Here is a 15,823-nt window from a genome sequence, read left to right on the forward strand (position 1 = left end):
TGACGTTTACTTGTGTTACATACTCACGGTACCAGCACAGTGCAGGACACACCAGTTGCCCAACAAATACTTAATTGCCTCATCTCAAACATGCTAGGTCATTCCCATGAAGCCTGAGTGTGGTCCACGCCGAATCACAGGAGAGAAGACGGGATTACTCTCTGGCAGTATTGCCATGAAAAAGACTTTAAAATATTCATGTGACATGTAACTTTGTGCAAGTGAAACTATTTGAAAATAGCACCATTCAACATAACCTCACCCGTCACTAAACTAGGAAGCTAGTAACGAGCCTCTTAGAAGGCAGCTCTGCCTGAGAGTTCATTGTGGCCGTGTGGACAGGGTGAGACCTCTTAAGCGGGGGTCCCCAACGCCCAGGCCACGGACCGGTAGTGGTCCAGGCCGCCCAGGCGGGCGAGGGAGGAAAGCTTCATCTGCCGCTCCCCATTGCTCGCATTACCGCCTGAACTATCCCACCCCCCACCCCCCGGGTCCATGGAAAAATTGTCTTCCACCAAACCGGTCCCTGGTGCCAGGGATCGGTTGGGGACTGGGCTTCCCTGGTGGCGCAGTGGTTAAAAAATCTGCCTGCCAGTGCAGGGGATGCGGATTCGATCCCTGGTCCAGGAAGATCCCACATGCCGCAGAGCACCTAAGCCCGTGCCCCACAACTACTGAGCCTGCGCTCTAGAGCCCGCGTGCCACAGCTACTGAAGCCCACGCACCACAACTACTGAAGCTCTCGCGCCTAGGGCCCGTGCTCCGCAACAAGAGAAGCCACCACAGTGAGAAGCCCGCGCACCGCAATGAAGAGTAGCCCCCGCTCACCACAACTAGAGAAAGCCTGCGCGCAGCAACGAGAACCCAACACAGCCAAAAAATAAATAAATAAATAAATTTATTTTTTTTAAAAAAAGTTGGGGACCGCTGCTCTTAAGGACCAGGTGGGATGTTGTTTCTGCTGCCCTCCCCTCACCTCCCACGCCCACAGGATGACCTTAACAGATGACTGATGAGATACGTTTTCTTGAGTGAAATGGAGATATCACAATAATTTCTGCCATTAATACCTAGTGTTTTCTTTTTCTAGTGCTTTCTCATCTATAACTTCATAGCCCTAACAACCTGGGAGCGTCCGGAATTCCCCCAGGTCAGCTTGGGGATGGCAGTTCCAGGCAGCTTATGGGTTCTAATGTGTTTCATTACTGTGTTCACATATCATAGGGTACTTTTGCGAGTCCGGATGCTGTACTACCTAAAAGCTGAAATACTGGGAGAAGCAGCGGATAAAGCATTTGAAGGAACTCCGGCCAGGTAAAACAGGTCAACCTTAGCTCCCAGTGTTAAAGAAATTGCCATAAAGTGCCTGTTGATGGAAATGGACAAACCTGCCTGTGTTTCAAGAGGCCCGTGTTCCCTCCCACCCAGGACCAGTTCTGGTAGAGCAGGCAGGCAGAATATGAGGATGATTCAGCGAGATCATCTGCGAGTAAAATAAAGGAGAAAACAGCTGCTTAAAAACACAGCTCTTGGTGAGGTTCTTAGTTGGGTTTTTTTTTTCCCGGTAGTGTTGTAAAATTGCTTTTAAAGCAGTCATTTCTCTACCTTAACTAATCATCGTTGGATAGATATTAGTGACTTTGATATTTGATCCAACAGGTGTAGACTGAAAGCTTTACTTGGAATCCCACTCTTGGCCTTAGTCCTCTTCTACCTTTGAGTGGTTCTCCTTTATTTGCTAGTCGTATTACTAATACTTTGTCACCATTTGATGTGTTGTGCCTTAGTTTTGTAAGCTAGTGTTTCCAAAGCTGTAGAATCCTGTGGGAATATCCCAGGATTTGGGGGAATGAGGCTGCTGAGCCCCCAGCTCCTACTTGATTGGACTGTCAGAAGTCACAGGGTATAAGTGGGATCCCCAGACGGCCTCCTTCACCTTCCCCAGATAGGCAGTTTGCTCTGGCCCCTACAACGCTTCTTGTTCCCAGGGGACATAGCAAGTGTTGGTATTTGAACTGTGCTTTGAGATTCCCTGGGGCCGTGGTTTCTTCTTTCTCTTACTTCCCACTGGGCAGTGCTAATGGCTTTAGTGGTCACAGGAGCACTAAAGAAGGAGAGAGGTGAAAGGCAATGACAGTCCTACCCCTGAGGCATTTTGTAATTAGGACCAGTCATCACATTGACTGTTACTACTTGGTAGTTACTACGGGCATTTCTAGTAAGGATAGGGAGGTTTGGGTGTATTGGTAAAAAGGTTCAATTTGTGAGTCATGTATATGCAGCAGAATTCAACCTGCTTATTTATATCCAGTGTTAACCAGTCAGAAGTAATGTATCTGAATTTACTCATCGCCATCATGTGCTTTCTTAGATGCATAGATGGAGGGAAGTTACTAGAACGTGGAGCGAGTAGGTCCATTGCCCGCCCCCTCCCCCCCTTTCCCTCCTTCCCTCTGCTTTCCTCAGTCTTAGCTCTCACTGGTCCTGTGCAGGTTAAATGCCTTATTGTGCAGAAAGTGCCATGAGCAATGAATCACAGCTCATCCCCAAAAAGTTGTTCAGCCCATGGCACCACGCAGGCAGAGTAAGTGGGCCCTGAAGTGGAGCCAGATAGGCAGCACTGCCTGGAGAGGTGGGGGCCAGGGAGCTCCATCCCCACAGGGAGAGCTGGGCCTGGCAAGGGGCAGGCAGTCCTGTGTCACAGCAAGAAGAACCTGATGGAAGAAGAAACTTCAACATTGCAGAGGCACCATCCCAGGCAGCTGGGAGGTGGGAGGGAAGAGCCATCCAGATGGATGTTCTCCCCCAAACCCCAGAGCCTTCAAAAGAGTAAGGACGGTGCTCAGACAAATAAAGCCAATCAGCTAAGGGTCCATGTGAGCTCTCAGAACATGGACAGAAGGTTAGAGAGGGGCCGACCCCTCCATGTCTGCTCCCTGGGGTGAGCTGTGTTCATCCCTTTGGCCAGAAGTTTTACCCAGCAGACCCGTTAGCAGACCCTCACCAGGAAGTACCTCCTACTGTGGCTGCTAGCCTCTGAAAGGCTCTCTTCATACCCCATGTGTAGCAGTGCGGACTAGCTTGTTCTCGAATAGTGCTTGGGGTCTCCAAAGGTTGAATCCAGATGATTTGGACACTTTGCAGCATTTGATCCTGTATGAATTCAGACACCTGAATGCATGTATCGTGTATGAAGTCAGAAGGGGTGTTCTGCCTTAACATAACCAACATATTGCTGGCTTTTGCCATGGCTGTCAACCGAAGAGGTACATTAGAACCACCTGACACGTGTAGAGCCCACAGCCCCACCCCAGGCTGGCTGACTGTGCGTTCTCCATGAGGTGCTTTCAGATTCTGCGTCATTCAGTCTGCGTGGAGCCTGAACACCAAGTACATCTGCTGATGTAGCTCCTTCTGTAAACCAGGGGCAGAGCCCTGGTTAAGATATCTTGGCCCCCAGCTATCTGAATCCTCTCATTTGTTGTTACTTCAGCTTCTAAGTGTGCAGCCCGGGGTGTGGCTTAGTACGAGGGTTCAGGCCGGGAGCTCTTGTGTTGTTTTCTGTCTGTGTTGAAGGCACTCAGTCCACACCCTTCCTTCCACAGGGAGCTGGACGTACCTCTGCCCGACATTGATTACGTGGAGATCCCAGTGGATTGGTGGGATGCCGAGGCCGACAAGTCGCTTCTGATTGGCGTGTTCAAACATGGTGAGTATTTCAGTGAATATTTTCTCTTTCCTGAAAAATTCCATAGGCCTGTTGCATGTCTCTCTTAGAAAGTAGAGCCTCACCTCTGTCCTCTCAGAAATTTGGCCGGATGAATGTGTGAGTCATGAAAATATAGCAAGTGTTAAGTGTCAGTGAGGCATTTTGAAAGGGTGGCCACAGGGGCTTTGTTCAGTGTGTATCTTCCTCACTAGCTTCACCGCACCATTGTGCTTGGGATTGTTCACTCTTACAGTCCCAGCCTCTGGCCTCATGCCTGTCACGTGGTAGGCCCCAGGGTTTCTTGAGTAAAGCAGTAAATAAATGGGGGAAATGTTAGGTTGTAGCATGTCACATGTATGCAGAATTCTAAGGTCATTCTAGCTCATCTACATATTCCTAGTATGTATTTTTTGCCCTATTGGTATAAAAATTCAAGAACAGTAGATGGCATAGACATCTTCTTTTTTTAAATGTGGTAACCTAGAGACCAAAGGGCACTGAGAGAGGTTTTTGAATAGCTTGGAAAAACTGAAATAAGTGTCCTGTTTCTTCATTTCTGGCCTTGTTCTAACTACCTGCCCTTGCTTTCAGCCAACTGTTAAAATGAATAATGAAAGTCCCAGATAATATCCACTGTAATGTGCCTAATACACACCTTCCCTGCCGGGTGAATTAGCCAGAATTTTGAACTGGAGAGCAGGGGTTAAAGTGGGAAGAGTTAGGTGTACTTGGCTTTCACTGCCAGCTCTGCCAGTGACTGAATGTGTGACCTTGGGCAAGTCATAAGCTTCTCTGACCTATTTCCTCACCTGTACACTGGGGAGAGTATCAAGACAACCTACCTGGAGAGTTGTTTGAAGATTAAATGAGACAGTGTATGTGGGCGGCCTAGAACAGTGCTTAGTGCATAACAGGTGCTTGGTGCTCTCCACTGTCACTTATTCCTCTGCCTTTAGAAGGTTAACTGTCTTTCTAACACATGCCCTATGAGTAGAATTCTTCAACATTTGCAGGCCAACCTGCAACATTTACGTAACAACCACACGTGTACCTATTTTAATGAAGAATCCCTTCAAAATGTAGATTCTGGTGTTAGAAATGCAGGCTTTGGGAGGGTCTGGTGCTGTTGAGAGCCCTTTATCAAACCACTGTGGTAAGGGAGTCAGAATCAAGATGGCAGAGTAGGAACGTCCTGAGCTCACCTCCTCCCACGGGCACATGGAAATTACACCTGCTTACAGAGTAGCTGTCTCTGAGAATGACCTGAGGACTAGCAGAAAAGATGTTCCCCAAATGAAGACGTAAAGAAGGAGCCACAGCAAGATGGGTAGGAGAGGCGGAGGTGCAGTCTAGCCTGGGACCCACACCCCCGGGTTGGGGACCCACAAGCATCAGAAGACAACAAAGAATGAGTGTGGACGAGGATGTGGAGAAAAGGAACCTTTGTGTACTTTTGACAGCATTGTAAATTTGTGCAGCCACTATGGGAAACAGTATGGAGGTCCCTCAAAAAATTAAAAATGGAATTACCATCCAGTCCAGCAACTCCACTACTGTATACTTACCCGAAGAAAACAAATACACTAATCCAAAAAGATATGTTCATTGCATCATTATTTACAGTAGGCAAGATATGGAAGCAGCCTAAGTGTCCATCAATGGATGAATGGATAAAGACCTGCAGCTTGCAGGGTTGCAAGTTAATAATTCCTAAGTGTTTCCTGAGCACGCCTGTGAGACTTGAAATGGTGCATCACCCACTCCGTTCGGGTTCTCCCAGTTGAGTGAGCTCTGGTATTCAGGGTCAGAGCTGGGGGCAGGTGCCGGGGAGGTGATGCACGCAGTGTCTGAAGTACCTGGTGTAATGTGATGAGCTTAGCAGAAACGCTGTAAAGATGGGGAAGACTTGGCCTCTGTACCCAGTGCTGGGGGACTGGTGTTAAGCCACACATGCAGACTGGCTCACTCTTGGATAGGACCAGACCCGTGAAGTTGGGCAGTGACATTGGAGTCAAACCTAGGCTGGGTTGGACAGATGCCTGTGCTTGGCTCCGTGGGTCCATCCTCCTTGGTGTCTTGCGTAGTCCAAATCAGATCCTGCTCCTGGCGGGGTGCTGCTCAGCACCCAGCAGACATTCTGTGAGCCTAGGCTTAGACCTGTGTCCTCACCTGGGTAACACACCTTATCACCCCATGAAACAGCCCTCTCCACAGGATAACCAGACCCACACAACGTGTCTTACCAGGTGACAAACTCCCAGATACCCAGCAGCTAATGGAGATGTGATATTTTCAGAGAGCCAAGCTGTCTGGTGTTTACTTTTCAAGGTTCTATCAGGAGCGCTCTCTGCCTTGCTTCCATGCCCTAGAGACATAGTATGAGCTGTAGAGCTGCAGCCATGTTCTTTGTTAAGAAATACACAGCTGTTCATCGTCCAAGGTTTTGTGGATCTTCTACTCCACCCCAGACATAGCCTGCTATGACCCTGCTTAGATCAGAAGACCAAAGCCCCCGTTCCATCTCTGAGCCGACCACCGTGGAAGAACTGGCTGGAACTTCCACTTACAGCAAGAAGGACCCTGAAGCAAATCTGTTCTGAGTGATGCTCTTGACCGCTCTTGATCACATTAAGAAATGGCAGCCGCCCCTCTAGGGCAGCCTGGATTTATGAAATACTCATCAAACTATGGATTTTAGTATTTCTGTTCATATTCTTATAGAGGAACTTCTAGACTAAGTGGCGAGAGGCAAGCAGCCTACGCCGCCTGTTGCTCTACTATTTATGTCTTTATGTTGCTATTACAGCTTCTACTACTGTCTGTTCAGGACAGTTGTTAGGGTTTTCTAGGGAACTGGGTCAATCACTCTTCCTCGCTTCCAGCTTCATAGCTGGTTGAGAAATAGAAACGCCGAATTTGTCTAGACTTCAGGCCTGCACATGACAAGAAGAAGTCTGCAGAGCAGAGACTCACCCAGGTAGTAGGCACCTGGAGGGACCGTCCTGCTTCAAGCCCTGTCCAGCACAGCATGCGTGAGGGCAGGACCCTCATGGACAGTTAACCTCCCTCATGATAAAGGGTCAGAGGAGGAAGCTTTCACCATCTCAGCTATGAGATAAAGCATCCCTCTTTTCCTGGGGAGGGGGCAGGTAGAGACGATGGCAGGCACGTCCTCAAGACAGCAGGAGCATGGAGGGCATTTCTGTTGTGAAGTGAGCTGAGGCAGACCTTGGGGAGAGGGTGAGAATGGTTCTTCCTACAGTGATTATTGGAAGAGAGTCTGGGCCAAACCGACACATCCAGTCAGCGGTTTGTTGAGTGTTTACAGTGCCAGGCCCTGTGCTAGGTACTGAATGTATAATGATGAGTAAAAACAGATGCAGATTCTGTCCCTGGGGAGCCCACAGTCCATGAGAGAAGCTTACAGTAATCAAACAATTGCCCTAAGGAATAAGTGAATAAAGAGGAACATAAGGCACCAGTTTCTCCTGCCATATGCCTCGTGCAGGCAGCACCTGTCATGGAGATGGCAGAAATGTCACTTTGAATTATAAAGCACCTGCAGCTCCTCAGATAAAAAGTACCAGGTGCTGCCTACACGTGAGGGCTAGAACAGCATCAACAGTGATATCAGAACAAAAACCAGTATAGAAGGGAAATACCCAACAGAGTAAAATCAAGTCTGTTACTAGCAGCCAAGCCGGTACTCATTTTAGGTACAGCATCTTACATCACCTGTGATGCGGTCTCTCTGTACATACTACAGAGCTAGAAATTGACTTAGCTAGGGGCAACGTGGAAAGGGTTTTGATGATCATGAAGGAGTTTCCCCCAAAATCGTTCGATATGACAATAGCTGTGACCAAATACTCCTGTCTCATTATAGGATTACATTAGATTCAATAAAATAACAAATTGTCATGCATGGCATTATCAAATTAAAAGGGATATTTTTTTCATTGTGTTGCCTTCTGTCTGAGGTCTCTATTCTGGATCAGAAATCCTCCATCTGTTTTTGACTCTGGGGATATGGTGAGAGGCAGTTCCAAAGCCCTGACCAGTAGATTAGGATTTCATACTGAGTTAGTGAATATAGAGGGAACGGGTCTGTTTTAATCCAGTCGACAATCACAGTAGTCCTCTTTATATTTCATCCTTTGCATCCATTACTTTGCTCAGCTTCCCTTTCTAACACATGGGATAAAATTGGACCATAAGAAAACTAGGCCTGTTCATGAGATGACAAGATAATAGGGGGTCCAGAGTTGGGGGGTTGGTGAGGGGAAGAAATTGCAAAACCAGCTTGCCTGATTCCCTTGCTGTCCAAAAGATGCAAACAAGTGGGAATTGTATCTGTATCTTGTGTGTCTTCACGGACACAGAATATTTATATCAGCTTTCATTTTGGGGCAAGCACTACTTCCTCAAAGGTGTCCACTTTAGCGCAAGGATCTTCCCCTGACAGGAAATCTTACAGGATCCGGTTATTTTTAAATCAGTATTTTTTTGTTTGTTTTGCGTTTTATTTAATAAGGGAAACAAAATGACTGTCTAGGGCGCAAGGCAGAGCTTGTGAGTTCTGACATGACCTCGTTGTTCCTCATTACCCCTGATCAGGTTACGAGAGGTACAATGCCATGAGGGCAGACCCAGCACTTTGCTTCCTGGAGAAGGTTGGGATGCCAGACGAGAAGTCCCTTTCTGCAGAGCAGGGTGTTACAGATGGGACCTCAGACATTCCCGAAAGGTGAGACGCTTCATGGGCCAACCGCAGTGTGACTTGTCGCGCCTCGAATCTCTGACCGCATACATCCAGCACTCTAATGGTCTCTTCCTCACGGTCTGGCATCTCCCTTAAACCTGAACTGCCTTCCAGAATTGCTGCTTTGGTTACATCCTACGATGCCTCAGGCTTTTCCCTTGAATCCCAAACACTTTGAACCAAATACCAGTTCCTGTCCTTCCTGAGTTCCCCAAGCTGCCCACCATCCTGCCTACTCCTTAATCAGGCTCGTCTGGTCAGAGGATTCTCAAGGAAGAATTCAGACCGCTCATAACTTCTCATACTTGTCAGAAAGTTAAGAAGCGGTACAGCAAGTTCAGGCTTCCTGACCTTGAAGTGCCTCAGATGAAATTCCAGTGTTATTTAAAGATTTCATGGTCCATGAATAAGGTGGCCTTAGGAGCCACTGCTTGATGGCCATGGCATTCAGGTCTTGTCACTGGGTTGTGTGCAAAAAAGTATGGAAGCGTCCCCTTTGTCGAGTTTTAATTACTTTGGGCATAATTCCAAAATGTGTAAATTCATAGGAAAACTAAATAGCAAAAAGCTGTGGTTTTCATATATATATATATTTGGAAAACATCGCATATTATCTCTTAGCTTGTGTTTGGTAAGCTTTTGGCCTGATCTTCCCCTCAGAAGTAGCATTTCCTAGGGCCACAGGCAAGCCTGGACATGAGGGTACACAATGCCAGGCCCCCTAACCATGTGCTAAGTCTGAGAAAAGGATGAAATGCATTTTCCATCTGTCCTTAGCTCCTGATGAACACCCTAGCTATTCATAATGTTCTCTGCCCCAAAGATAATAAAGATGCATTCAGAGAGATACTAACAAATGGCCAAAGGACCAGTGGTGTTAATGTTGGGCCCACGGGGTCAGGGAAGACACCAGCTAGGGGAGGTACCCGAATGTGGCTTCCAGCGTATATCTTTGGGGGTGGCTGTCCCTTCTGTGGTTAAGCAATGAAGGGAGGAGGCTCCTTCTGCCCCCAGGACCTGAACAATAGAGAGAAGAATATTTGAGACAGGAATCCTTCAAAGTTGATTTTACCAGGGATCGTGAAAAACAGGTAGGCATCAGCAGTAGTTAAGCTCACAAGGGAGAAGACATTAGGCAGCTAATCTAGGGGCGAGCAGCTGATGGTCCGGAGGGCAGTGTCCTTCCTCAACAGGCACAGCAGAGCTCCCTTTCAAGGAAGTGACGACTGCTAAACGTGAGGAGCGATTCTGCATCCATGGCATCCTACTGTGGGATCTGGGGGTCGGCACATCAGGACTCTTAGTTTGCATGGCTGTCAGCCTCTAGACTCTGTTCTTTTATCAAAGCCGCTTATTCAGACAGTTCTTAATGGGCAATAATTACCTTTTTAAAGATAGCGTCATTGTTGAATAGCCGGCCTCTGAACTTGCCTGAGTAGATCATGAGTCTCGTGCTAAAGTCTCATTTGAGTGGAAGTCATTGCTCGTAGAAGTTGTAACACTGGAATAACCAAGATTTTGAGGCCTGTGGGGAAAGGGATCTACTAATATTCTCTTTGGTCAGTGATTCTGGGGGATTTTCATGCAAGCATCCTAGCTGCAAAATAGCTCCTAGGTGGTGTGTGATGCTTTTTATTATTTTTTTTTTAATTTTATTTAGAGGCAACACAGATAAAGAAGACAATACAGAAGACAAAGTAGATGGCCTCCAGAAACAAATGGTGAGTCAAATGTTCTGTGTTTGTAATCCACACTATCTTTAAAATCAAGAGAGAAATCCCCATCTTGGTATATTGGTCTTTGGGAACTTGATTGCATTGCTGCAGCTGCATTGCATTTTCCCCAACATTTTACTGTAAAAATTGTCAACTCACAGACTGCGTTGCCCTTTTATTCTAATGAAACTTTTGCTTTTGAGGTGACTGTAGATTTTAGATGGAATTGTAAGATACAATACAGGGTGATCCCCTGTACCTTTTATCCAGTTTCCCACCAGGGGGACATCTTGCAAAACTATGATACAATATCACAGGCAGGATGCTGACATTGATAGAATCAAGATATAGGACATTTCCACGACCACAGAGATCCATCATGTTGCCCTTTTATAGCCACATCTACATTTCTCCTACCTTCACCTCCTTTTTAATCTCTAGCAACCACTAACCTATTCTCCACTTTTGTAGTTTTGTCATGTTAAGAATATTATATAAATGGAGTCATACAGTATGTAACCTTTGGGGCTTGGCTTTTGTCACTTAACATAATTCCCTGTAGATTGATCCAGATTGTTGTGTGTAATGATAATTCATTCCTTTTTATCATTGAGTAGTATTTCTCCCTTCATCCATTGAAAAACATCTGGGTTGTTTCCAGTTTTTCACTATTGCAAGTACTTCTGTAAACATCTGCATACAGATTTTGTGTGAACTTACATTTCCATTTCTCTGGGGTAAATGTCCAGGAGTATAATCGCTGAGTCATGTAGTAGTTATATGTTTGGTATTTTCAAGAAACTGACAAGCTGTTTTCTAGAGTGGCTGTACCATTTTACATTCCCACCAGCGATGTATGAATGATCCACTTTTTCCTCATCTTCACTGGCTTTTGGTGTTGTCACTAATTTTTATTTATTTATTATTTATTTATTTATTATTTATTGGCTGCGTTAGGTCTTCGTTGCCGTGCACGGGCTTTCTCTAGTTGCAGCGAGCGGGGGCTACTCTTCGTTGCGGTGCGCGGGCTTCTCATTGTGGTAGCTTCTCTTTGTTGCAGAGCATGGGCTCTAGGCACGCGGGCTTCAGTAGTTGTGGCACGCTGGCTCAGTAGTTGTGGCTCGTGGGCTCTAGAGCGCAGGCTCAGTAGTTGTGGCACACAGGCTTAGTTGCTCCGCGGCATGTGGGATCTTCCCGGACCAGGGCTCGAACCCATGTCCCCTGCGTTGGCAGACGGATTCTTAACCACTGCGCCGCCAGGGAAGTCCCTGTTTCTTAATGCTGTTCAAATATGGCCTATGGAAAACTCCTCAAGTTGGCTCCTGAGTTCTTTTGACATGATTCAGTCAAATATGGAAAGGAGGAAAACTATGAAAAATTCATACATATACATATATCCCCTCTTATTTAGATTTCCTTCACATTTAGGTCACCACAGAGCAATGAGTAGAGTTCCCTGTGCTATACACTACGTTCTCATTAGTTATCTATTATATACATAGTAGTGTACATGTGTCAATCCCAACCTCCCAATTCATCCCACCCCTCCCTTCTCCACCCTTAGTATCCATAAGTTTGTTCTGTACATGTGTGTCTCTGTTTCTGCTTTGCAGATAAGTTAATCTGTACCATTTTTCTAGATTCCACATATAAGCATTAATATACAATGTTTGTTTTTCTCTTTCTGACTTACTTCCTTTTGTATGACAGTCTCTAGGTTGCTTCCATGTCCTGGCTGTTGTAAATAGTGTTGCAAGGAACACTGGGGTGCGTGTATTTTTTTTAATTATAATTTTCTCTGGGTATATGCCCAGGTGTGGGATTGCTGGGTCATACGGTAGTTCTGTTTTTAGTTTTTTGAGGAACCTCCATACTTTTCTCCATAGTGGCTGTATCAGTTTACATTCTCAGCAGCAGTTTAGGAGGGTTCCCTTTCGCCACACCCTCTCCAGCATTTACTGTTTGTAGATTTTTTGATGATGGCCATTCTGACTGGTGTGAGATGCTCAACATCACTAATTATTAGAGAAAAGCAAATCAAAACTGCAGTGGTGAGGTATCATCTTGTTATCCTTTTGATGTCTGCAGAATTTATAATGCTATTCCCTGTTTCATTCCTTATATTAATAATTTGTGTCTTCTTGTCTTTTAACTTGCTAGAAATTTGTCTGCTTTATCTTTTTAAAGAATTGGAACTTTGTTTCATTGATTTTTCTCTGTTTTCTATTTTAAATTTCATTGATTTCTGCTCCTTATTCTTTTCCTTCTGGTTTTGTGTTGTTTGTTTGTTTGTTTGTTTTGGCTGCATTGGGTCTTCGTTGCTGCACACGGGCTTCCTGTAGTTGCAGTGAGCAGGGGCTACTCTTCATTGCGGTGCGTGGCTTCTTATTGCGGTGGCTTCTCTTGTTACAGAGCACAGACTCTAGGCATACGGGCTCAGTAGTTATGACTTGTGGGCTCTAGAGTGCAGGCTCAGTAGTTGTGGCACAGAGGCTTAGTTGCTCCGCGGCATGTGGGATCTTCCCAGACCAGGGCTCGGACCTGTGTCCCCTGCATTGGCAGGCGGATTCTTAACCACTGTGCCACCAGGGAAGCCCCTCTGTTCTATTTTCCTCTTTTTCTAGATATTTGGGGTGGAAGCTTAGATTACTGATTTGAGACTTTCGGGCTTATTTAATGTATGCATTCAGTGCTATAAATTTCCCTATCAGCATTACTTTAGCTAGGTCCCACGATTTTTACTATTTATTATAAATAGTAAAATTTGTTGTATTTTCATTTTCATTCAGTTAATTTTTTTTTCCCTTGAGACTTTTTCTTTGGCCCATGGATTATCAGACATGTGTTATTTAATTTCCAAGTATTTGGAGATTGTCCTGTAATCTTTCTGTTTCTTATTTCTAGTTTGATTCCACTGTGCTCAGAGAATACACTCTGTTATTTCAGTGGTTTTAAATTTGTTAAGTTATTTTTGTGGCCCAGGATATGGTCTCTCTTGGTATATGTTGCATGGGCACTTGAAAAGTATGTGTATTGTGCTGTTGTTGGGCAGAGCGCTGCATAAATGTCAACGCAGTCCTGTTAGTTGATAGTGTTGAGTTCTTCTGTATTCTTGCTGATTTTCTGTCTAGTTGTTGAGAGAGGAGTATTGAAGTCTCCAACTATAATTATGGATTTGTGTATTTCTTCTTTCAATTCTATCAGTTTTTGCCTCACGTGTTTTGCAACTCTGTTGTCTGGTGCATACACATTTAGGATATGTCTTCTTGGTGGGTTGACTCTGCTGTCAATATATAATGTACCTGCTTGTGTCTGATAGTTTTTTTTTGCTCTGAAGTGTACTTTATCTGATATTAATATAGCTACTCCTGGTTTCCTTTGATTAACATTTGCATGATATAATTTTTTCCATCCTTTTACTTTCAACCTACCTATTGAAATGAGTTTTCTATAGACAGTATTTAGTTGGGTTATATTTTTTAATGCACCCTGTCTTATAGTTGGTGTATTCACCCACTTACATTTAATGTAATTATTGATCCATTAAGCCTTAAGTCTGACATTTTGTTTTCTCCATTTTTTTATTCTCTATTTTCTTTTTCCTGACTTCTTGTGGGTTACTTGAAACTTTTTTCTGATTCCTTTTTTGACTTATCTATGTTGGGTATGCTTTGTGTTTTTTTTTAAGTTTCTTAGTGGTTATTCTAGATATTTCATTACATATACATATTATATCACAGTCCACTGGTATCATCATTTTACCAGTTCAAGTGAAGTATAGTGTCCTTACTTCTAGTTTTGTCCCTTTATAATATAATTGTCTTAAATATTTCTTCTACATACATTTAGAATCATATCAGACAATGTTATAATTTTTGCTGCAATTCTGAAATATAATTGAGAAGATTCAAGAGGATAAGGAACATCTATTGTATTTACCCATATTTTTATTTACTTTGTTCTTCTTCCTGGTGTCCCAAGATTTCTTCTTTCTGTTGAGAGAAATTCCATTAGCTGTTCTTCTAGGATAGGTCTGCTGGTGACAGTTCTTTTATTTTTCCTTCATCTGAGAATATCTTAATATCCCCTTCATTCCTGAAGGATATTTTCACTGGATATAGGATTCTGGGTTGACAGTTCTTTTCTTTCAGCTCTTGAAAAATGTTGTGCCACTTCCTTCTGGCCTCCCTGGTTTCTGATGAGAAATCTTCTGTCACTCAAGTTGTTTTTCCCCTTAGGTAAGGTGTCTTTTTTCTGTTGCTGCTTTCAGGATTTTTTTTTCTTTCTTTAGTTTTCAGAAGCTTAACTGTGATTTTTGTGTGTGTGGATTTCTTTGAGTTTATCCTGTTTGATGTTTATCATCTTCTTGAATCTGTAGGTTTGTGTCTTTCACCAGATTTGGGGAGTTTTCAGCCATTATTTCTTAAAGTCCTTTTTCCTCCCCTTCCAGAACTCTGATGATATGAATGTTAAATCTTTTGTTATAGTCCCACTGGTCCCTGAGGTTCTGTTTATTTTATTTTTTATTTTTTTATTTTTTGGCTGTGCCTCATGGCTTGCAGGATCATAGTTCCCCAACTGGGGATCAGACCTGGGCCACAGCAGTGGAAGCACCAAGTCCTAACCACTGGCCACCAGGGAATTCCCTGTTTAATGTTTTTTTTTAATCTGTTTCTCTCTGTTGGTCACACTGGGTACTTTATATTTTTCTCTCTTAGAGCTCACTGATTCTTTTCTCTTTCTCCTCCATTCGCTGTTGAGCTTGTCCATTGTGTTTCTGTTTTTGTTTGGTCTGGTTAATTTCATTATTGTATTTTTCAAATCCAAAATTTCCCTTTGGTTCTTCTTTGGATCTCTGTTTCTTTGCTGAGATCTTCTTTTTCTTTTCTGAGATTTTGTGTTATCATTTGTGGCAAGTATGTTCAGAATTCCTCATTGAGGACTGCTTTAAATTCTTATGTCAGATAATTCTAAGATCTCTGTCATTTCAGTGTTGGCATCTATTGATTGTCTTTTCCCATTCAGTTGGAGATCTTCCTGGTTCTTGATGTGATAAGTGATTTTTGATTGAAACCTGGACATTTGGGGTATTACATTGTGAAACTCGGGATCTTATTTAAAACTTCTGTTGTAACTGATTGCCTCTGACACCTCTGTTGCAGGGGAACGGGGTGGGGCGGGGCGGGGCGGGTGGCAGAGTACACTACCTTTTTACTGCCTGGTGGGAGTAGAAGTTAATGTTCCCAGTCAGCCCCTGAAGATACCCAAGGCGGGGGTGTTTCTCATTACTGTTGGGCAGGAATGGAAGTTTAGATCTCCACATGGTCTTTGCTGACACCATGGGTGTTGGGGACCTTATTACCACCTAGCAGGGATAAAAGTCCCAGTTCCCTACTTGGCTTTTTGACAACACCCAGCAGGGGAATGGGGTGCCCTGTTACAGCCTGGCAAAGGTGGAAGTCTAGAGTCCACCTTTAGACTCTAGAGACCCACTCAGCCTTTGCCGGCATGGATGTGGTGAGCAGAAGTTTTTTCTGTGATGTTGAGCTGAAGTGTAGCACATGTTGCCTTAACATTTTGTCCATTCCTAGCTTGCCCTTTTCCTAGTCCTTCACTAGAGAGAGCAGGCTTTTGTTG

General features: G+C 44.4%; 1 protein-coding gene across 8 annotated transcripts in view; it reads left to right on the top strand.

Moving 5' to 3' along the window:
• The window catches only part of CHD6 (chromodomain helicase DNA binding protein 6), a 228,940-nt gene that overhangs the window by 172,644 nt on the left and 40,473 nt on the right, over window positions 1–15,823 (top strand). For all 8 annotated transcript variants that reach the window (XM_055090837.1, XM_055090842.1, XM_055090841.1 and 5 more), the window contains 4 exons: window positions 1,225–1,314; window positions 3,606–3,709; window positions 8,327–8,456; window positions 10,132–10,192. In XM_055090837.1, the coding sequence (XP_054946812.1) occupies window positions 1,225–1,314; window positions 3,606–3,709; window positions 8,327–8,456; window positions 10,132–10,192 (385 nt within the window). The remainder of the gene's footprint in view (window positions 1–1,224; window positions 1,315–3,605; window positions 3,710–8,326; window positions 8,457–10,131; window positions 10,193–15,823) is intronic.

This window comes from Physeter macrocephalus, chromosome 14, assembly GCF_002837175.3.
Source record: "Physeter macrocephalus isolate SW-GA chromosome 14, ASM283717v5, whole genome shotgun sequence".
NCBI lineage: Eukaryota > Metazoa > Chordata > Mammalia > Artiodactyla > Physeteridae > Physeter > Physeter macrocephalus.